At 45.9% G+C, this 23697-nt stretch overlaps 1 protein-coding gene across 1 annotated transcript in view; it reads right to left on the bottom strand.

Moving 5' to 3' along the window:
• LOC144128939 (uncharacterized) overlaps positions 1 to 23697 on the bottom strand; it is a 74539-nt gene that overhangs the window by 45950 nt on the left and 4892 nt on the right. The window contains 11 exon segments of the mRNA XM_077662760.1: positions 2434 to 2664; positions 4512 to 4628; positions 6039 to 6159; positions 6954 to 7125; positions 14068 to 14408; positions 16506 to 16593; positions 17136 to 17201; positions 19601 to 19687; positions 19689 to 19748; positions 21317 to 21403; positions 22949 to 23047. Coding sequence (XP_077518886.1) covers positions 2434 to 2664; positions 4512 to 4628; positions 6039 to 6159; positions 6954 to 7125; positions 14068 to 14408; positions 16506 to 16593; positions 17136 to 17201; positions 19601 to 19687; positions 19689 to 19748; positions 21317 to 21403; positions 22949 to 23047 — 1469 coding nt within the window.

Raw genomic sequence — 23697 nt, 5'->3', positions numbered from 1 at the left:
GGCATGCAGCTATAGGCCAGCGCCTCCTTTATACTTTCTGTGCTGGGCGAACGCTCTCCTCAGGCCATTGGGCGCCGGCTCTGCCGCTGCTCACGGCTGCTGCGTGGCGGCACTGTGTAAGTAGAATACGTCGGGCGTGTCGGGTGCCTCGATGCCTGCTCTCCTCGAGAATATGAGAAGCTGGGCTGGTGCTGATCAGCTGCGCACAGTACGAATCTTGCTTTCCTGTTTGCATTCGTGTTTAATTGCATTCATGCTTTCCTGAGGCTTTTGCAAATAGGGACAAATTATTTAGAAGGGCTAAAAAAAATATATGTGTATACCCGTGAATTTCTCACAGACGAAATGTATCAGGCGATTCTGGTCACTACCTATTCCACAGTGGCGTGTGTCAAATATCTGCTGACAGAAGAGATATTCTTTTTCGTCCCCACCCGAAAATTCAACAGCGATCCAATTGAATCCCTGTTTGGTAGTTTGCGAATGTCATCCGTGTGTAACGAAATGTTGAATGTTCGGGCTGCACTGTCAGGTCTCGGAAAGCTACTGAAGACCGGGATCGCTGTCTAATTCAGCATCCAATATTGCCCACAAAGAATGTTCTTTGATGTCAAAACTCATATCCACTGATGTCCTTTCTTCTGCGCAACCAACTTCTACTTCAGCTCTAAAGCTTGCCTTGACGTCGATTGTGCAAGCAGCACCGAAGCTGTCGAAGGCAAGATTGGTGCTTCAGAGGCTTACTACCACAATTTTGCCACAGCACCTGCCATCGCTTCAGATCTCGGCTACTGCTTATGTGGTAGGCTACATTGCACGAGTTGTCGGCGAGCATATGGATTGCGAGAACTGCCATGTACGAAGCCAGTTAGCAACCAGCCACTCCTTCAGTTCACCCGCAGCCAAGACCGAGATGATGGGCTGCTCTACCCGTCAGATCAACTTCTCTTCGTTCTCGACACATTAAGAGCTTTTGCTGACCCCTCCCCGCAGGAACCTCAGACATTGCAAAAGCCACTCACTACATTAGTAGAGCACGCTGTCCCGGCTCTTTGTGCTTCAAAGTTGCTCAAGTGCAAGAGCGATGGCAGCAATGTGCACACGCTTAAGCTCATGAACCTTATATCAGCTTGTTTCCTGAGGCCGCTCCTCTGCAACTACGCATTCAATGTTACTGACAAGCATGACGTAGTTAAACATTTTGCAAAAAAGCCCCTTTCGAGAAAGTACGTGAAACTATGAGAGTGGCATATGCTTAACTGCCATGTGAGAATTGGCATCCACAATAAATGCTTTTTTTTTTCGAGTTGGAGTAAGTTTTGACTCACAATGCACCAATACTGAATGCATGAACCTCTATATCTTTTTTTCTATTCGAAAAGTGTGCTGAGGTAGTCCGCGCAGTGTTATCTGCAGGCAGATGGTGCAGCGCCTCACGTTACATAGCTGATGGCACTGACAGCAGGGCGCATCTTTCGCGCCGTTGAGCTTCAACACTGACTCTAGAAACCAATGTTGCAGGAAGTACGCGCCGGCTGTGGCTTCGGTGGTGACAGTGGTAACTCTCAAAAACATTACGAAGGAAATGCGGGATCAGGTATCGCTTTGGAAGCAGTCTAACGGCTTTACGTACTACTTAGCGCATGCCCTTCCGGCTTGCGTGTCATCTGTTACATGAGCAGACAACAGCACACAACGGAGCTCTTTCAGCACCCAAGTTTTCAGTATTAGGTAGCTGCTGCCAGACACTGGTTTCAAATAACGACTCTCAGACAAGCGAAGTTAAAGGTGACAGAACAATTTTTCACGAATTGGATTTAAGCAGGCATGCACTGTCATATCAGCGCAGCAGACGACGCACGAGCGCATTGCGCAGCAATAACTACAAACGACACGATTAAAATAGGCCAGTTACCTTTAGCGACAAGTGCTTCCGAGCTCCCTTTTAAAAAAGTTTTGGCTGTAATTTAAACAACATGAATGCGGTCGAAAACTCAATGACAGAACAGCTGCGAACGGTCTGCGCTTCTATAAGCGACGGCGCAACGGTGATCCTACTCCGGTGGCAGCAGCGCGTGGCGGCGAAAGGCCGTACTAGCCCCGACGGCTGGCTCCCATTATTTGCCTTTCCTTTTCCCAGACACAGAAAGTATAGAGGAGGCGCTGTATAGGCTCCGCTGGCTGGCTGATATGTGCGGCTAACAGCTGACACCACTGGCTGGAAACAAAGCTTTGAAAAGTAAACTATGCGACTGGACTCACTCTCAGCCTATTGACGGGGAACAGCCAAACAAAAAAGCACACAGAACAGCAATTTTTTTTTTTCCTCGCTTTAGTTAAAAGTGCTTCTTTAAGGGTACAGGGGGCTACTCCGGCTTCTACGTCATTTTAGGGTAACAAAAAAGCAGTACTAAAACAACTCCCCCAACGTACCTGACTTTCTCGGCAAGCAGGTCCCCATTGGTCCTGGTCTGTGCCGTACTCGGCAGGTCGGAAGGTTGCTGCACTGAAGCTGTTGCTGCTGTGGCCCCAACTCCAGCCACAACATCGGGCTCTTCGTTGGCTCTGCCCTCGGCCTCATAGTGCCTCCGTGCTGGGAAGTCTCCCTGCAGGTTGTCTTTCTTGTACCCGGAACTTCCTCTCGGCCTCTGCTGGGACCCCATCCTGGGCAATTAGCAAGTAACGAGTCATCTGATGCTCGTGACAGAGGGAATTGCGTGTCCTCTGAATGGTGTACAACCGGTTCCAATGCATGCGCAGCTTGGATAGCGTCAGTGCCAACACCTGGCAGGTACAGATCTGGGCCCTGTGCTCCCGCTTGCTCACGACTGCTGCTGCACACGCATAGGAAGACCTGCTCTGGCATACATGTGGGCGCACCGCACAGGCATGTGGGGCGCACACATAGGAAGTGACCACGGAGTCTCAAGACTTTGCTATGCATTCGCTTGAGATGGATATATACTTTGAATATCACACATTCAGCTCATATCAAATGTCGAATAGTCGCACAAGCCTACATGACAGCATTCAAGCTGAATGGTTTAAGAGTGGGTAGCAATTCTCAGAATGATGCTAATAAAATGTTTGGTCCGTACCTGTGTTCTAGGCCCTTGCTTGTAATTTTCGAACTTGACCTCAAATTAAACAATGCCGCGGATAACAAGCATTAAAAAATGTTTAAAACTGTCAACAATTAACAGAAACACTGCTCTAGAATAAGTACAAGACATCTGCATATGGTTTCTGAGCACAGCCTTCAGCACTGAGCACAGGAAAACTCCCTTCTTTTTTTTTTAAAGCAAACTGATGGATAGGAATTGGTTTCAATCCGATTTTTAAGACATCTGCTTAGGCTGGGAGGGTCAGGTGAAACCAATTTTTACACAAAAACGAAAAGCCCTACTTATAATAGATTGAAGTTGTCCTCACATGCTTCAAAGCTTCAAAATACATAACGAATACTTCAAGTTTCCGTACAAGTCAGATGGACTTGATCCCCAGTTCGAACACAGCTTATTCAATTTTAAATTCCCCAATTTTAAATACCTGGACAAACCTTCTCACTGACGCAAACCTCATGGGATCAAGAAAATTACTTGCAACAGCCGAAATTCATATCATCAAATAATGAACAAATCTGCAGATGATGTGATTTATTTATGACCAGATGCTATACTGCTCTGTACTCGCGGGTGCGTATTGTACAACTGGCGACTGCAGTGTTGGCGATGTGCAGGTCATATGCTAGAGCACCCTGCTCACGGATGCGTGCTGCTTGATTGGCAATCACGGCATTGGTAATGTGCAGGCTGCTCATTATACCGCTCAGTGCTTGTCAGTGCGTACTGCGTGACTGGTGATCGCGAAGCTGCTGATTTGAGGCCCGTACTGCTGGCGGGCCCGGACGTGGCACCGCGTTTGTACCACGAGTAGGGGCGCAGGACAGTATTCAAAACACCCGAAATTTTGCACACTATACACAATGTACTTCAGTTAGTGAATTTTACAACTCCAATTATAGTGAAATTTGTATCAGCCATGATAGTACCACCGAGATTCTATAGCACACACACTGGCCTTCAAATAATCATCAGACATTTACCGCAAATTTCATTGACAGTTGGGGTGGTGTGAAAAGCTGACACCAGTGAGAGTGTTTAGCAACTTTCAGTAGGGGTGAAGAATCTGTTGGGTTAGCTGCTGGGCCATGAGGTGTGGGGGGTAGGGATGTAGCAGAGGCGTGACACATAGTCACGGTTATGATCTGCTGTGCTTGTCAAGCTGGACACCTGCCTTGTCTAACAATAGGCGAGAGTGGTCCGCCCAATAAGTGTGGAACACCACACTTGCTGTTTCTCCCCTCCCTCTCCCATTTCTCCCTCACATTCCTTCCAGTTACGATGTCGCTGACAACACTGCACAACCAAGATATGAAGCCTTAACAACCGTCTCTGCAACACAGACCCATTTAGAGCTCACAAGAAAGATGGCACAAAATCTAGGCTCACAATGCTGTCGGAGGGGAGGAATCACGACTGCCTACTGCACCCGATGCGACTTCTTGGTCAAGGTTTTTGACAGCTGACTTGAGCTGCTGCAGAGTCTTGCGCATCTCGTTCACTTGCCTGCACAGCAAGTTACAGTCAAACCTGGACACAAAGAACACAGATATTACGACAGAACTCTTCCTAAACATTTTTAACAAACACATGCAATTTTTTGCTTTATATATTGGATGTAGTTGGCTATAAAAGAAATATACTGAACTCCCCAGCGCCAAGCAGCACTTCCTTGGATAGCAGGCGGTAAGCTTCGCCGCGCTACGTGGTGGTTGTGTGGCAAGTGCTCGTGCCAAGGTTTATGCTTTTATTTCATAGCTAGTGCATTCATCTCGCAATCGCTGACAGTGCCATGGAAGATACAGCAACGTGGAGAATTGGTAACCAGGTAATCAGCATATGGTCACGCTTCTAGCACCCGATGCAAGTGTTCTGGAAGGAGGCAGTGGCGTGGACGGCTGTAACCCTGCAGAAATGACCCAGCACTCATATTGGCTGTCATGGAAGATGCGAAAACGGTTGTAGCTTTCACTCAGATATGCCATTTTCCTACAACATGGCTGTAACATGAAGAAGCCACCCCAGCTGGCATTTGGCCTGACACCTTCGCATGCTGGTTGTGATGGGTGGGGAAGCCAATCTAACTGGCATCCGGTTTTTTGCAGCTGTGAGTGCCTTCAAAACGGCACTCATGAAAAACCTTCGCAAAAGGTTTTCTAGTTTTCCTGGTAAGGATCAACCGAGCTGCCGTCCCTGCACTGACTAAATTGCACTGCTCTTGGTGAACTGCGGTGACTTGGCAAACTTAAAAGCCAAACAAAAAAATGCATAAGCGATCATATGATGTGATGCGACTAATCTGCGTTAGCAGTGTTGGTTGTACATTTTGCTTTTACACTGATCGCCTTTCCATTACGGCTTTGAATTTGCTTTCGCCATAGGCTTCTGGTGAGAGGAGGAGGTGGATGCAGGCTCGCAGGTGGGAGATGCACTTTTGCACTTCTGGACCCGAAGGGTGCCCTGGAAGGTGCTGTGATCTGCTAAGGGCACTGAGGGTGGAGGATTTGCACATACAAGCACGAAGACCACAGCTTTTTCACCGAAAGAGGTCTGTACTGCTATACTGCTAAAGCAGTAAAAGCAGGCCAAGTGCGGGCACTTCGTAAGAGGCTATGCAGCCCCATGTGGATTTGCAATATAATCCCATGGCCACCATCAAAACAAGCATCCAACCCCCATCAGTAACGACATTAATGAATGCAAAAGCACACAACCTTATACCACCAAGTTCATATTCAAGTACTGTGCCAACCACTCCATCATTACTACAAACCAGAAAAGCCAGCATGATACAATTGTGAAAAATCATCAAAACATAAGTCAAAACTAGAGACTTTCTGAAAATCAGGAAAATGATTTCCTATAGTGCAGTTTCTATTGCAAGAAGAAAATGCAAAACAAAAGTGACATCGCTACCTCCTTTTATCGCTCAACGATGGATGCTCGTATGGAGTAGAATGCTTTGCAGTGCCCCTTGCTGCAGTGTCTCCCTTGGAGCCTTCACCTGTGCTGCCAGCAGCCAGGTTACCTGTATTGGCTTGGGAGGAAACAAAAATAGAACAATGAATGATGCCACTGCAAAGGCAATCAAGCAGAATGCATTTAGCAAACCCTGAAGAGAGCTGCAAGTCAATGAAAATGAGAAAATATGCGCATTAAAAGCAGATGAAGCCATAGAGCCTACTCCTACATCTTTAGCAGCCACTTGTCAAAAGGCATAGCTGCATTACATCTTTTTTAATATGTACACAAGTGGCAGTATTGATGATGTCTATACGGTCAAATAATCTGCGAATAATCAGGCAAACAACAGCCAACAATCTGTTCTTCAAATTTAGCAGCATAGTAAAATACGAGAGTGCACTTCTCAGCATGAAACATCACCAGCCACTGGAAAAAATACTGCGCACGTCATACTCTGCATGTCAACACGCCTGCCAACATTCAGCTACGTGCATATGATGATGATGATTGTGATTTTTTTTATGCCGCAAGGGCATCTGGACCCAAAGAGTGCCATGGCAGAAGGTATTTCTGCTCTACTCAAGGTGGGATCAAAGATTGATTTCCCAAGCATTTCACCCCACAGAAGCCGAGCATCAGGCCAGTGGAAAGCTCATGTCCGTTGTATCACTGGTGGGTACCCAGCGGCACTGGGGATTGAACACCGCACCTCCCGCATGTGAGGCGGGTGCTCAAACCACTAGGCTACCCCTGCGGTCCACGTGCATATAAAACTGCCACTTTTCCTCACTGCGAGTGCTACCTGACTGCCTCAATCTACACAAGCCCTTCTTGGTGCCTGAATCCAGTTACAAATCAAAGGCTCACTTTGAGTGGCAATCCTTGATGCCTCTGACTGCAGTGCAGTGAGTTCACTGAGAAGCTGGTCCACTTGTGACTTCTGCTCCTGCAGAGCCCTGATGTTTTCGTTCAGTTGGCTACTTTGGGGGTCCTCCAGTTCACACTCCTCGGCAGCAGGCTCAGGATCAGCAAAGCCAAACTGCACGCACATACATCCATCACAAAGCAGTATGGAAAACCTACCACAGTACGCGACGCAGAGAAAAACATGAGAAGCATGTTATGGTACAGAGTGCTCCCTCCATCATCATCAACTTAACTACGTCCATTGGAGGACAATGGCCTCATCCGGTGATCTCCAATTAACCCTGTCCTGCACCAGATACATCAAAGTTATCCCCGCAAACTTCCAAATCTAATCTGCCCACCAGATTCTCTGCCGCTCCCTGCAACATTTGCCTTTTGTTGGAATCCACTCAATTAGCCTACTTAACCCCTGCTTATCTGTTCTAAGCATTATGCACTCTGCCCATGTATGTTTCTTATTAACTTCACCTAAGATAGTGTTAACTCTTGTTAGTCCTGAACCCACTCTGGTCTATTCCTGTCTCTCCAGCGCATGAAAAAAGCACTGAAGTGCATACTACTATAATTTATAAGTGGCCCTTGGCTGAGACAATGTCTTATTGAGCATGCACTGTTGTAAAAATTGTGGCTTCTTTTCTGAAGTCTCAAGAACATGTACAGACTTCAAGAGGTGGCGACAAATGCTGCCAACACATCTGAGCTGTTCAAGTGCCCAGGTGTGTGGACATCTGTAAGAAAGCTTTGCATGCAAATGCTTCAATTTCTTCAGCATTGTTAGAGTAAGGAGTACACAACAGACGTCTTCGTTTCTGAATGCCTCCTGGGCAAGACAGGGACAAGTTAAATGTTACTGCGGGATAGTTAAGTCATGCTGGCAGCCTAATTTTCTCTTCACTCCTTTTTGATGGGAAATTAGCAAAAGAGTGTAAAATGGATGAAGGAACAAGGCAGAATATGGCCCTGACAGCAAAGTTACAAAGGCAATAAATTCAGCTGTCCCCCAGTACCTGTTCCACTGGACGTTGCAGCGCTTAAAGAAAACACACAAAATTCACGAGTTGCATTCTTTCTTTTTTTTTTTCCCCACTGTGAATACTGTATTTACTTCCATAATGAACCCACTTTTTTTTTTTTCAGGAAAGTTGATATCAGTTTGGGGGAGGGTTTATTATGTAGCAAAAAAATGTTCATAGATTTTTTTGTGCGAGTTGAAATTTCATATCATACCTCAACCCGCCCTCCTGAACGTTTATTTGTCTGTCTATGCATAATCATCAACAAAAGTGCATCGTCAGCAGCATTTGTGTCGCTAGTGTTAAGCATCATTTGCTTCAAAAGGTGTTTGCTATCATGGTGCAATTAAATTTTTTTATGATAGCCGATGGCGCCGGCAAATCGCAAGTGGTCAGAAGTTTCCACTCCTGACCTCAAGGTTGCAAAATCGCTTAAGAGTCCGAGGGTCCTGCTTCCCGTATGTCACTGCAGTAGAAAGGATTTACAGCGTTCTGATTCAAACTACTGTGCTCCTCTCCGATGCTCAAGCCAACACCACCAGCGCTCCTGTCATAGGGTGCACAGCATCTCGGCACTCTATCACATGCACCGAGCACATAACCCCCGCAGGAGCCCTCGTCAAAAAACAAGCCGTGATGATATTGGCACGCAACATCTTGGCAGCCTGCCAATGTGATGGCGACGACGATGGCATGAAACTGAGGACATGTTAAGAAAAGCAAACACTATAATGCTCAATGATAAAAGTAGGTGGGTGGTAAGTTCATTATGTGAGAGGGTTCATTACATGAGTAAAAATGGTATTGGACAAGGCTTCAGCAACCCTGGATCCCAATTATTACTCATCAATACAGTTTGATAAGTTACTGTTGCATAACTTCAGCACTGCAATTTCAGTTTCGATTTGTGTAGACTGGGGCCTCAGCAACATGCCACAAGTGGGGAAATGCAATGGTGCTACTCGTCCTCTCAAAATCACAGGAGCCTCAGCACGTGCTGTGCCATGTTGTCAGTAGCTTCACTGTCATCATTAACGCCACCACTCACCGGAATGTGTTCACTGCAGGACGAGGGCTTCTCCCAGTGATCCCCTATTGCCCTCATCCCAAACCAGAGACCTCCACCCTATCTCCGCCTTCATGTCACAGGCCCATGTGACTCTCGCCCCCCCCCCCCCCCCCCCCACTTTTCTAGACTTCGCCAATGATTATATTATCTGCTTTCCTTGTGCGCCCTTTCAATGTTCATTTCCTCTTGTTAATGTTCATTTCAGCTAAAACTTGACTACCTCTGGTTTGCTACCCAATCCACACTGTCCTCTTCCAGTCTCTTACTGTTACCCCTATACAGTCGATCCCGGATATATCGAACTCGAAGGGGATCGCGAACTAGTTCGATATATTGATAATTCGAAATATAAAATATGCATGTCAAAAGCTTCTCTAACAACTCCACACATCTCAAGGCAGTTTCCCGATGTCGTGACTAACGGGAACTTACCGATCTGTGCCTCAAAGGCGCATAAAAAAACAAAAACACAGCGCGATGACCAGAGCATTTATTTCGGAAGAAAAAAATCTGTGACCTTTGCTTGCTTTTTTCTGTACCACCAAGTTCATCAAGCTGTCCTCAAGCTTGTTGACAGTGTCCAAATGAGAAAGGCCAGCTCCTTCCATTGCGCCACAACAGCGGCGAATGACGCTGAAAGCTGATGCAAGTTCAGCTGCAGTGCATGGTGGTTGGTCCTCTTCGTCGGAGCCTTCGCCGCTGCTCGAGTGTGCGTCCTCGTCACCCATGATGTCAGCCACAAAATCCGCATCAGCGCGATCCGCTACAGCTTGCACGCCGTCGTCAGCGCTGACGACGGCGTGCTGTAACGCCACCTGGGATGGCGCCTGGGAATGCCGAGAGCTCGCGAAATTCGCTGTCCAGGCATCCAGTGTCATCGTCTTCACTGTCAAGACATCCGTCGTCTGCAGCTACCACAAAGCCTGCTTTGCGGAAGTAGTTCACTATTGTGCTTTTCTTCACGTCGTTCCAAGCACCAGCCAGCACTTGAATGGCTCTGAGGAGGTCCACCTTGAGTTTGATTCCTAATCAAAGGTTGATTAGGAGCCTCTGCACCAGTGGTCGTCTGTACCCAACCTTAAATGCTTTCACAATGCCTTGGTCGAGAGGCTGAAGTTTTGCCGTTGTGTTTGGCAGCAGGAACTTGAGTGTGATCTGCTTTAAAGGGACACTGAGGAGAACCCTATCAAAATTTTTTTGTTAGCAATATCTGATAGTTCGGCATTTCATGGCTTTGTTGACGCTTGTCCGGGAGCGAAAGATGCATTTATATCAAAGAAATTTGGATTCGAAGTTGAAAAATTTTTTCCCGCCGCTCCGACTCAAACTCGAGAACTCTTATGACGACACGGAGAACTCTTATGACGACACAGAACGGAGTGACGTGAAACGTGACGTAAACGGAGACTCCGTGATTTCTGGCAGCTAGCGGTGCGGTCTAGCAGCTGCCGAAATGAAAGCTACCGCCGCCGCACGTTGAAGGCATCTATCGGGGGTCGCCACCGTCGCTTCGTTTACGTTTGCACCGGCGTCTTTGCCAGCATTACGATGGATCCCGTTCCCGAACCCGACGACGTAGTTCTCGCAAAAACTCTGGCCTGCATTTCAGCGACCTCAGCCCCCACAGAGCGTGCGATGCTTTTGAGGGAGCACGGTTAGGTTAGGCGCCGGCGGGTGGTTTCCCCCTTCCTCAGAGAGCAGCCGTTGCAAACTAAATATCATAACCCCAGTGCGGGAGTCGCGAGGGGTGCGTTGCGCCCATCGGAGGCCGGGCGGGGCTTTGGGGCCAACGGATTGTCATTCCTTGAACGGAGCGATTGCACGGCGCAGCAGGCAGCGTCGAGGTCTCCCACGGTTGCAAGGGCCAAGTTATTTATTTTTTGCCACAAAAAAAACAAATGGGTGCTCGACGGCGGTCGCGTTTAAAGTCGGCGGCTTGAAAGCAAAGCCGGCGCACGACGCTTCAACGGCTTCCGCTAGATCCAACGGGTCCACTGGATCTGGCTCTCTCGCCAACTTGCATGTACCTTCAGATATGCACTGTGAATGGATTAAAATAGCCGAGTTCGAAAAGAACAGCTCCGCCGAACTGCCGCAGCTATTGAATACAACGCGCACCTTGCCGCGGAGCCAAATCAGTCTGGCCTGGCTGGCGGCGGCTGGCGCACTCGGCGCGAAATAGATACATGCTCCAATCTCCCCGCCAATGCGGTCAGAGTGCGCCGAAGCCGCCAAACGCGTCGGTGGTCAAGCGCAGTTGGAGTATAGAGGGTCTCGCTTTGACTGACTTGACTTCGCCGTGCAGGGCGCGCGCGCGCGCGCCTCGCCGCAGCATAAACGCGCCTCAACAGAGCCTGCGCTTAACCGCTAACCAACGTATTCAGCGGCGGCATCCATGGGAGCCACTGAAACCCCCGCCCACTCACTAAATAAAAGAAAAGAAGTCCGGTGCCGAGGTTCGGAATCGAACCAGGGCCTTCGGCGTTTGAGGCGGAAACGCTACCGCTATGCCACGACGGCTCAAGTTTCAGCTGTCAATAAAGGCGCGTCTAGTGAATGCACTCTTCTGATGCAGAAATCTCCGCGCTTTCGCTAGGTGTATCCTGGCCTAACAGAGCTAGGCCATCAGCAATTTTTCTGAACTGCCTTGTACCTTGTCTCCCGTTCCTGATAAACGATTTCCGTTAAGTAGTTTGAAGTTGACTAGCACAGCCGGGAATGTTTTGCCGGGCAAGTGTGCGAATACACAAGTGCTGCATTGTACGATCACCGACCATTGTGCCATCATAGCTTTTAATCGACCGTGGCGATCATCTGACAAGCCTTAACAGGCTCCTTCAAAGTTTAACTAGCACTTGAAGCGGTACTTAGAGTTCCTCTGCTGTTCGGCGCTTGTAAATCGAAGCGCGTCAAAAACAAAACCACGGGGCACGCAAAGCTCATAGACGCGAAGCGCCATAAAAAATCGAAACTCTCCTGGCTGCCTGTGGCGCCGCCAAGCATCCGTTTTCTTTGCTTCCAACATTCAGGTTGTCTTTTGCCTGCCTTCCCTGTGTGATAAAAGTGCACTATTGGTTTTAAAACAAAACTTACTTCAATATTGATCTGCGCAACCTACCTTTGTCAGCCTCGGAGATTCGCGACACCAAGTAGGATGGAAAATTCCTCCAAGGTGGCGTCTCTTGTCCTATGGCGTCATCACGCTTGTACTTGCGAGATTGGCCTGTGGTGGCGATACCTGTATTTTGGTTCTTGCTATTTTCTACCTTACAAGAGCTTTGTTTTCAGTAAGAGCGGCGTTTTTGTGATCAGGAGCTGGTATTCTATCGATACAAGCCAACTTCAATTTCTCCTCAGTGTCCCTTTAATGGGCAGATGACATGATGGGACGAACAATTGTCAAGAAGAAGACAAGCTTTGCGGCCAGACTTCTCCAGTTCGGCATCCCAGGCCTGTAGCCACCCAACGAAAAAAATCGCGTGTCATCCAAGCCTTCTTCTTGGACGCGTATCGAACCGGGAGGCCTTTCACATTCTTAAAGCAGCGTGGCGACCTGCTCTTTCCGATAACAAACGGCCGTAGTTTGCATGACCCATCCATATTTGTAGCAAGCAAAATCGATACGCGCAATTTGCTGTTCTTTCCACCATGGCATGCAGTGCCCTAAAGATGCAGAGTCTTGTTTGGCAGCATTTGCCAAAACAGTGCCATCTCATCTGCGTTGAATATTTGCGACTGCGAAAAGCTGTCAGAAATATATGGCCACACTTCGGACAACCACTTCTCTATGTGACTTGTGCTAGTTGCCTCGCTTTCGCCCGAAAGGGTCTTTCCGACGATGCTGTAGCGACTCTTAAATCGCTGCTGCCAACCAGTGCCACCAGTGAAGCTTTCTTCTCCAAAGGCCACAGCAAACCATTTGGCCTTCTCCATGAGCATTGGGCCGTCAACAGGTATGTTCTTGGCACATGTCTCCAAAAACCAGGCATACAATGCCTTCTCGACCTTTTCAAAGGTTGGGACGGCACACGACACGCTCCAGGGCGACTGGACTGCACTGCCTTCAGCTTAACATCGGCTTTGTTCTTGAGGATCGTACTCAGGGTGTTGCGAGGAATTCCGAACGCCGCGGCGACCAACAATTTTTTCTCACCAGCCCCCACCCCTCGAATGATGTCCGCCTTTGTTGAAAAATCCAAATTCTTGCATTTTTTCGCGGCCATGGCTCCGGAACACATGCCAAAAGCGGAAAGAAAAACGCACTGCACCACACTAGTCTCAAGCCTTCGCGTTGGTCTCGTGAATAAAAGGAACAAAGCGAATCGAAAGATGCGCTGCTCCGCGTCTCCGCACTACCACAAGCCCAAGCTGCACTGACCTCGTTCGTCTCGCTGTGCCAGTGGTGTCAGCCAACCAAAACACAGGAAACGGACACCTGCGGTCAGCTTGGTTTTTCCCTCCCGCTTCTCTTTCACACCTAATCACACTCCAAGTGCTCCTCGCCATGTGCATTTTAGCCACACGCCCCTTTCTCAGAGTGCGGGGTGGCGCGCGTGAGATCGCGGGAACATCGCGAGAGCTTCGTGAGGACAAGCGCACTTGCGGGGGTGGGATGCGATGGGAGAAGCGCACTTGCAAGGGTGGAGTATGGTGGGAGAAGCGCACTTGCCGGGGCGCAGCTCAGCACGGAGTTCGATACATCGATATGCCGGTGCATGGGAGTTCTATATACGCGAACAATAGCGGTACACTTTTGCATGGGATTCCCAAGGAGATTTTTCAACTGTTCGATATAGGCAATAATTCGATATATCCGGGTTCGATATATCCGGGATTGACTGTATAACATTCCCTGAATGTCTTGAAATATTTCATGCTTAGAGTAAAAATGTTTAGAAGCTATTGTTCACACACCACTAAAAGCCCATGCGAGCATTAAGGTAGGCTTGCCTGGATGCCCTAAGGCACCCACCTTGCCATGCTGAGCAAGTATGCCCTGCAGCACCTGCACCCGGCGGTCCAGCTGTTCCAGTCCCAGGTCACCCGCTGGGTGGCCTCCTGTGGCTCCAGCCAGGGCTTCAGCCGAAGCTCCATCTGCAGCTGAGTCAGCTGACATGCTCCAGTTGCCATCACCCCCCGAGATGTCCCCGGATGACATGACGGATGCACCTTGGTGCGAGCGCCGCGAAGGCGCACTCCGCTTTGGCTCTCGCATGGCTGAGAGGGGAGGTGCCAGAAGCGTACCGGCAGCAGTCTCACGCTGCATCTGGCTCACCCAATCACTCAAGTCTGTATTTGAGTTGGACAGCTGGTCTGCAAGGTACGCACAAGGTGTTGACAGTCGTTCAACAGCTGAAGGTAGCTCAAGGCATTAATAATTGCTCAGAATTTAAGAACTGCTCAGCCATTTCATTTATCTATTCACTTTAAGACCATCTTGGCCTGTCCAAAATACCAAAAGGAAACAAATGCGAGCACAATGCAAACAAATCATACAAAAAGGCGCAAAGATCAAGTTCTTTCACTGGGGCAAAAAATACGGTTCGACTTCGCGCTCATAAGTAGATGCGTCAATAAGGATGGCAAATAGGTGGCTTTCTCACTACTTTGTGGTGCATACGAGTCATGAAAGTGGCTAGTCTGTTAATATATGTTCCAACTTAACGCTGATTCTCAGTGTGAAAAGAGTTGACGTTCAGGATAACATCAAATATTTATTTGTTTTGCCTATACAACACATAAGCCACAAATACTTTGTATAACTGCATTCATTGCATTCTATTGAATTTTAAAGTACGCTACATTTCACTCGCAGTATCGTCAAGCAGCGGGCAAGAACCTGCAACGTTAAAAAAAAAATGAATTCCTGTCTAACATTGTTACCTTAGGCGATAATGCACAAAAAACGACTGTTGCTCATTCGCTTTGCACATCATACACGTTCAAAAGAAACTGGAAGGTTTAACATGTTCACTGCGGCAATGATTTTTTGAGCACTAATCAGTGTGCGTCATCGCCACCCTTAAATTTCCTTGGTTGTGGTGCAACTAACCCGCAAGTAACAAGTGAAAACAGCTTTTTTGAGATTTCAAGAAATGGCGGAACGAACGACACTAGCATGCTTAGTGCGGGCTGCTCGAAATTTACTGAACCATCACAGGGCTTCATCAAGTGAATCACCAGTGGTGCACTTCGCTCCTCGCACCTGCCAAGTTTCGAAGATGGCTTTAAAGTTTTTCTGAAAGTATCAGAGAACTTATTTCGTTCTTTAACTAGCGGATAGAGTTCAGCACACCATGAACACATGGCTACCGCAGAATGATGCTCCACACCTCCGTTTCATTTGGGAAATTTTATTGGAAACATCTTTATTCACTTCAGTAAGAACAAACGATATTGATGAAACTACAGGGTTCACTCAACAAAATTTCTCAATCTACCTTCTTCACATGGCCACTCTGTGCATGTGTGCTTCTCCTCCCCAGCTACACTGGTTGAAAACTAACCGCCAGCTTTCTACTGCACATATGCAGTTCACATTAGCGACAGGAGCAAGCTACAGGTGGCGGAAGCTGTCAAACATTCACTTGCCACTTTGTAGGTGCCGTGCGCACCTTGTAAAACCTTATCGTGCCCCCGTCTCTGATGTGCATTTGTATTCAACCACATTTCGCCCACTCCCCACAAGGCACCACATTTTGTGAGAAAGGTGGCTTTTCAGCAGCTTTTCGTGCCCAGCACTGAAGCATACCAGACACATAAGTGGTTTTCCTGGACAGTCTGTGCAGAAAGCGACGAACATACCATTGCTCTGGCCTCTTTCACGCTGTTACTGACGATTCCTGCATAGCAGCCTGTGAAACATCTCTGCGCCCTTTGTGATGGTTTGTTAGCTGTCGCGAGTTTGTGGGCACGCTATTTCCCGCGGCATCTCTTGGCCTTGTGGCAAGCATTGACAGAAACAGAACATGCCACCTCCTCTCAGAGTCGAATAATTGGTACTGTTTTTCTTCCAATCATAGAATGAATGACCCACACAGTAACAAGAGTACTCTCAGCAATAAGCTCCACTGCAATTCTCCCCTACCAAATGAGCCTCTTGCAGAGGGAAAGGTAGTGAGATACCATTTGGTCCAAATAGTTGACTACTCTTTTTCCGGAGTTGCAGTCCACAAGAGCTCGAATTTTCATTAGGCACTTGTCATGCCTGATGAAGCCTGATGCAGCAAAAATTACTCCTCTAAATTAATTTTTCTCAACGATATCACTTTCTCATTACACGAAAAAGCTGAATATTCAGGGCCGCATGGCTGGCAAAAGCAATGATCCACCGGTGACTCATGACGTAGTGAACATGTTAATAAAAACATGCACCCACACTCAGATTGAAGGTTAGCCTGTTCAGATTACCTTGCAAAGCTTTTGCTTCTGCCAGTTTATTTTCAGCTTTCTTCTGAACACTCGTGACATAGTCATGCTGCTCTTTTAGTGCGGACAGCTGCAAAAAAATGGAAACAAAAAAAAACAAATGAGAGAGGTATAAAAACAGAGACAAGACAACCATTTCCTTGTTTTCAGCTCAATTAAGTTCCGTTTTATTTCCTTAAGAATCCTCACCTGAGAGATATAACAGGAATAGCAAAGTAAAGGCTCAGGTGAAAGGCTTGCATCATTCTCCATTCAGTGGTAGCCAATTCTCAACTGCTGTTGGATGCTTCAGAAATAAAACAGCTACATATTCTAATTAAATATATGCCGGAACTGTATAAGAACTCATGAAAAAAGTGACGTCCAAAAAGTGTGACTACAAAATGTCATAAAATCAGATGCCGAAAGCTGCTGCAAGCGACTTCCTTCATCATTCTGCGGTGTACCCACAGTGCAGAAATATAAAGTTAACAAATGAGGTCTCCGGACACACATACTGACATAACATAAGGCCGCTGGTAGCAGGGAGCTTCCTCATGAACTTGAGGATGTAGTAAATCATCATTAAATACAAAAATCAAGATCAACAGCAACAGCTTTAAAGATTCTGACCTTTTTTTGAGATTCTAGAATCTTCCGTATGATTGCATTCTGCTGCATCAAGCTTTCCTTCTCATCCTGAAAACAGCAAGGGAGAGAAAAAAAGGAAAGATAGACGCTGTAATGGCATTATGTGAACAGTAAAGATGTCCCTCCGTACCTGCTGAATTTATAGGGCAAAAAGACTAGGACACAAGAAACGAAGTGGACAGGACACAGCACTACTAACGACTTTACTTTGATTGAAAGAACCGTTTTTATACTGCTTTTATAGCGAAGTTGTTAGTAGCGCTGAGTCCTGCCCACTTCGTTTCCTGTGTCTTCATCTTTTTGTGCTGGAAATTCGACAAATATGTACCAACTAGCCTGCAAATATGTCCTCGCACGATTATGTCCTTATCACATACAAGAAAATGATTACCCCACCTCCCCCCACTCAGAAATGGAAAAATGAGGTGGTAGAAAATATATGAACTGTTGCAATTGAGGTGATGAAGTTTACCAACACGCAGCTGCTGAGGTCAGGAACTACTTTGCAAATTTAAAACACTGTAAAGAAACCCTTTGTCACACTCACACACCTAGCGAGACATTTATCAATGCCACTACTTTGTGTCTCCAGTGAAAATTCGCTTCAGTATGGCAGCTCTCAAAGGCACTTGCGAAATGTTCGCAACATATTTCAGCACAAAATGCTGTGTTTTCTCTGTCATCTTTAAAGAAATACTGAGCACAAAATCCTATACCCGGGCTTATCATGAGTTTGTTCACATTGGCTTGGCAGCAAAGAATGCTGTCCTTATTGAGAAATTTAGAGACAGAAATGGAACATTTTTTCCCCACCATTCCGATTCAACTTTGCGGAATTGCTGGTGACCCAAAGGGTTTTGGGTGCGCTCTGTTTCGCTTTCTATGTTTAGCAATTCTTTCAGTCTTCCTAGTGTGATAAAAAGCACTAGCACTCTTGAAATAAAAGCTACATCAATACTGCGTAGTGTAAACCTTCCTTTCTCCTTCCCTAGAACAAAAAAAATATCCCCTGACACCAGCACAGTTCAGTTGTGGAAATGGCCTGTGGCGGTGACACCAGTCTTTCATTTTTAATTTTTTTGCCATATTCTGGCTTATGGGCTCTGTTTACAGTGAAACTAGCTTCTTTGTCATTAGAATGTGGTAACACATCAATCTAGGCCAACTTTCTCCTCATAGTCCCTTTAATCACTGCAGTCACTCGAATTCTGACAGATAACTCATTTTCTCCTCACAGGAGTTGTTTCAACTGCCACCAAACTCCTGTGTGACAGTTGAGTCCGCTAAATACAAGCGCTGAAAATGCCACCAAGGCCGGCCAGCACTGAAGTTAGGGTAAAACTCATGCTTCCCTCTGGGAATTAAAAAAAAAGCACAAAGTGATGGCATCACACGCACAGAAATAAAAATCCAAAGAAGCAAAGAGTTTAAAGGGTAATGAATGTGAAAGCACCATGCCGTTAGATATATCCAACTTTGCACTACATGGGAGTTCGATAAAGGCAAATAGTAGCGCTATACTTTTGCAAGAAATTTGCAGATGTTTTGACTAGTCGATATAAACAGTAATTCCATATATCCAGATTTTATACATCCAGGATCGAATGCACTGCGATAAACCTTTTAATAATCATAAACCCTTTCTAATGGGCTTAAATGGTTACTTCCAGGAACCACAAAAAAACTAAAACAGGCCTGACATTGGATGCAGAAGGCAGAGCATTTAACGACAGTTCAGATTATTTCAAAATGTTAAGTGGGCTATGAAACATCTTTTGAGGAGAGTAGACATAAACTAGCTCAATCACAAAATTCTGTTGTCATGAACACCTGAGCCAAATAATACACTTCGAGACGTAGCAGAAAACCCACACTCCCACGCTAAAGTTGGGGCGACTCCTTTCCAGACTTTTTCATGCTTGCGCCCTCCTCCATCACATGCTCCTACGTATTTATATTAAGAGATGGCTATTGATTAGGTTCTTTCTGACGTTACACAGGTACCATGGCCGTGGCCAGTAAGCTGCATTAATCCGGCAAGTCAGGAAGCTCTGCCACCCTCCCACCCCCCCTCTCTTTCCGAGCGTTCCCGCGCATTGGCAGCCACGGTCGAGGAGCACCGACCTTTGAGCATGCAAAAGTGACGAGAGGCGAGGGAAGGCGCGAAGATGCTGAAATTCGAATTGTGACTACAGATAACTCAGCTTCTAAAAAAACACATTAAAAAAATTCTTGCTAGAGGATATTTGTGAAGCAGAGTCTTTTAACATCCCAAGAATACTTCACCTGTGCTGGGAGCCCTTTCAGAGCCCCTTTAATAAGCTTCTCCTGCTCTTTGTTATAGCCACATGTGACGAAGATATGAACTGCTCAAATAAATCTCAATTGCTTTCAGAGCACAACTAGAACAGTTCTGCAAGCATAATAAAATGTTGCACACTCCTTACTTCCAGCAACTGTGCATACTGCATGTCAGCCACAGCATCACAGTCATGGCTGTTCTCGAGGCCACGTGCCGACTGTGGCGAAGGTGCCACGCACTCCAGATTCTAAATGGTCGTTCAGGTGGCGTTGACGTTGGTCGAGCGCATTGAACTATGCAGAAAAAAAATGTCATCAGGGGTCATCGAAGTAAACGCACCTCATCATGATAACCAAGGCACACATAATCACAATGACTCTAATTCATGTCACTGCAAGAAGGAGCATTAAAAAAATACACAATACTGGGGGCTTACTGCACCCCTATCGTTTGTCTTTTCAGCACATTAAGAAAACTGCAGTAGCTTATCCTGTCACCAAGTAATTTTTGTGCATTACAGCCTTGACAGTTAAAATCCCCTTTCCAGCAGTTTAAGTGCAAATGTTTGCAGTGAGCAGCTTAATGTCATCTGGAACCAAAAAAGACACTTAACAGGGTTATGTATCTGACACCACAGCTATACTTGTAAAGCTGGCACAGTTGTGTTCCCCTGCAGCACCTCATTCATGGAGTTTGTACACACTAAAGTTGCCCAGTACAATGCAACCACCCAGAATCCTCATTTGGTGACCCCAGAAGTGAACAGATTTTGTGCTGTGCTGGGCAAGTAAGCTCTTGCTTCAGTGTATTTGTTCTCTGACACCTGCAGGACACTGCTCTCAGCGGTAAAAATTAGGTTTCTATTCATACAGAAAGCACCTTCAGCCTAACTATCCATGCCTAACTCTAGTGCAGCCCACTTTTGCATTAGACCTCCACGCCGATAAAGATCACAATTCATGTTCCAGTCTTCCATTCAGTAATTACAATGGCAAAAGTTCACTACTGCATTTTAGGTGCACAGCAGCAAAACACCGTATGTAAGCAAATGACATGCCAGTCCACCTCACTCATTTAGCACACATCGCCTAGTGCCACTTTTCACATGGCTACTAGATTATATAAAAGTCAGTTGATTATTAATGAAAGAAAAGCAGTTTTCATGATGCAATTCCAAACAATGCACGGAAAATATGCACAAGAAAAGTATAAAGAGACGCCATGAGCAACCTTTAAAACATGCTTATCTGCATGCCTTTTCTGGAAGTACCTATCATAACTGCAGCCTTGTTTAACTCTAGCCCTAAGCAGATGTCCAAAAATTTTCCAAGGACACCAACCACACATCCTCCACCCCACTTTCTCCTCTTGGGAGGCTGCTCTGTCCAGCACAGCCCCACAAGACCAGCAACGGGTCGAGTGGGCGCGCAGGAGAGTGACAACCAACAAAGTGCAGTCTTTGACTAAGGACACAGCCCAAGGAGGATGGCGACCAATTACCAATCTACCATTGATTAAATATGTTGTTCTTCCTCATCCAAGGTCCTTCCTTCAGTATTAAAACTCACTAAAAAATCACTAATCTTGAGTCACAATGCAGAATCTATCAATGAGCAACAGTCAGTTTACGCGAATTGCTCTTTACAGTGTGATCTTTGTTGACCTCTCAAACCTGTAACACTATACTGAGCACCACACATCTGCCACTATGTACATCCCCAAAACAAAACAAAAAAAAAATCCTCTAAGTCCTCTAGAGAATATGAACAATGGAGTTCCAGTTCAGAAACTGCACTGAACATATAAACAATTAATAAAATGGGAGTTACTCGAAAATAAATGCCAGAAATGGGTTTCATACCCTTCCTTTGCGAGCATCACTGTTTGATTGTTCAATGTTCAGCTGATGCATCATTTGCTGAAGTGTCTGTAAGTGCTGGTGAGCCATCTGGATGTTCACACAGGAAAGGAAAGGCATGCAATTTGAGTGAACACAGGCGTTTGTGAAAGGGACACATGCATTTTTACCAAAGCATCAGGTATGCCTGAATCATCAACAAAAAGTGTTTTCTCTGAAGGTAGAAGGCACACAGGGAGATCTTAGTCATAACGGTGGAGTGCAGAAGACACACATGGGAGATCTTAGTGTTGTGCAGTTAGTGACAGGATGCAGTTTAGACTGTCAAGAGCATAAAAATTGCAGTGACATGTCACAGAGTGAAACACTAGCTTGAATGCCCATAGGCCAGACCTGGTCAAGAAGGGACTTCATTGAGACAGACTTGTCGGTCAAGTCACTAAGAAGCCTTTGCAAACGACACAGTTCTTCTTGAGCACGCTGCAGTCAGAGGAACAAAAACAAAAGCAAAGACATGTACAATGTTCACATTATGCAACAGGCTAAATAAAATGATATTCAAGCTGGCACATAAATTCATTAGCAATTTTCTTCAGGCTTGTCTCAGTGGTGACCCAGCAAAGTTTAGGTTTTGCAGTGATTTCTAAACACAGCAGTAAACCGTGAAATATCCTTTGCTGCGCTGGTTCCATGATAGACAAGCTATTATGGTGTAATGCAGCTTGATTAACCTAAGTGGCCAAACAGCGCTTAGTCGCAACGACTGCACTCTTTCAACTGCATCCACAAACTTAGCCTCATATGTTTTGCAAAGAGCCTGAAAAAACCCCCTTATAAATAGCTACACAATGGAAAGCATCAAATAGGCAGCGCGAGATGCTTGAGAGCAATGCAAGAGTAAAGTCTGTGTCATGTGCCCAAGTTGGCAAATTGCCACACGTGAGAGCAATAAATATTCAACTTATACAGCAAATCACACGCCTTCTACAAAGCTATGAATTGGGTGCTTACTTAATTCCATGCACAATGATCACAAAGAGCGACATTCACAAGCATTAAAAAAGATGTTGCTATCAATGTCGGCCAAGTGGTCACCAAAGACGAGCTAGCAGCCACAATCAAGTTAAGAGTTATACATGACTGATAAAGAATAAAAGCTTATGTGCAAGTGCTCCCAAAATGAAGTACTACTACTGTTTTCACGTGTATAATGAATGGACCTTTTTTCCCCAAACGTTTATGAAAACTTCGGTAGGGCATTCGTTACAAGGCAAAAGTTCATCAGCAAAAATTTACATTTTGACAACAGCAGCAGGTGCATTCATTACATGAGTAAATATGATAAAAAACATGAGCCAATTGCACCATGCAAGCAGTAGCTTTAAAAGACACCCGTAGCCAAATTCACCCTGCTTGCACATATCAATTTAGAACGTGTGAGGCTCTTTTGCCACTAGACAAAAATTTCATTTCATAAACATTTCTGCAAGCCTCCACCTACCTGAACCCTTGCTATATGCACAAGAGAACAAAGACGACAAAAAAAAAAAAGCTGAGAAATTGGCCACAGCACATCTTAACCCCTACCCCATCAGAGCAATAATTATTTAAAGTGAAAAGAGTTGGTATACTCACGGGATCTTCAGACTTCTCGAGGTTTTTCATCAGACTTTTCACTTGCCGCATACAGTCGTCTAGGTGTTTCAGTTTGTTAGTCAAGGCACTTGTGTCGTGCTGCAGCAAAACGAATAGTAGTAGACAATGTAGTTACAAGTAAAGTAACATTACAAGGTGACCCATCGTATGTAACAAATGTAAGCTTCTTACTATAATGATTCACAAAATAAACGCCAGCTCTGCCAATGCAACCACATAATATCCTGCAAGATGGAACTGAACTTTCCAACAGGGAACCTTGTAAAAGAGCATTAGATAAATTATTTATTGCATTTTTTTGCTTCCTAAATATACACATTAAGCAACAAAGGTGACACAGAAAAGAGCTCCCAAATGGGTGTCAATCACCTATTATTTTTCAATGCCCACGAAAATCTCAGCACATGCTTGTTTTCACATTCCACCCTACCAAGGTGGTGATATGTCCTAAGGTAACAGCAGTCCTAACCTTGGTTCCAAAGTAACAGCAATGGAATTATTTGGACAACACAACAGCGGAAAAGTGGGGACATAGTCAAACCAACAATGCACGTTGTATTAGCTACACACACGGTCGCTGCAGCCGAATGGGCAGAGCTGGCATATGAAATTACAAGTGCTGAAGCTAGATAAACTGCAGATAAACATATCTCCTGATAAACTTTGCTAAACAACAGAGGTGGTACTGTGCTATTGTTCACAATACTAGCCACTCTCAAAGGAGAAAA

The sequence above is a fragment of the Amblyomma americanum genome, chromosome 4 (genome assembly GCF_052857255.1).
Source record: "Amblyomma americanum isolate KBUSLIRL-KWMA chromosome 4, ASM5285725v1, whole genome shotgun sequence".
NCBI classification, from domain to species: Eukaryota; Metazoa; Arthropoda; class Arachnida; order Ixodida; family Ixodidae; genus Amblyomma; species Amblyomma americanum.
Note: the sequence above shows the minus strand (reverse complement) of the source record. Positions and strands in the feature narration are given on the sequence as shown.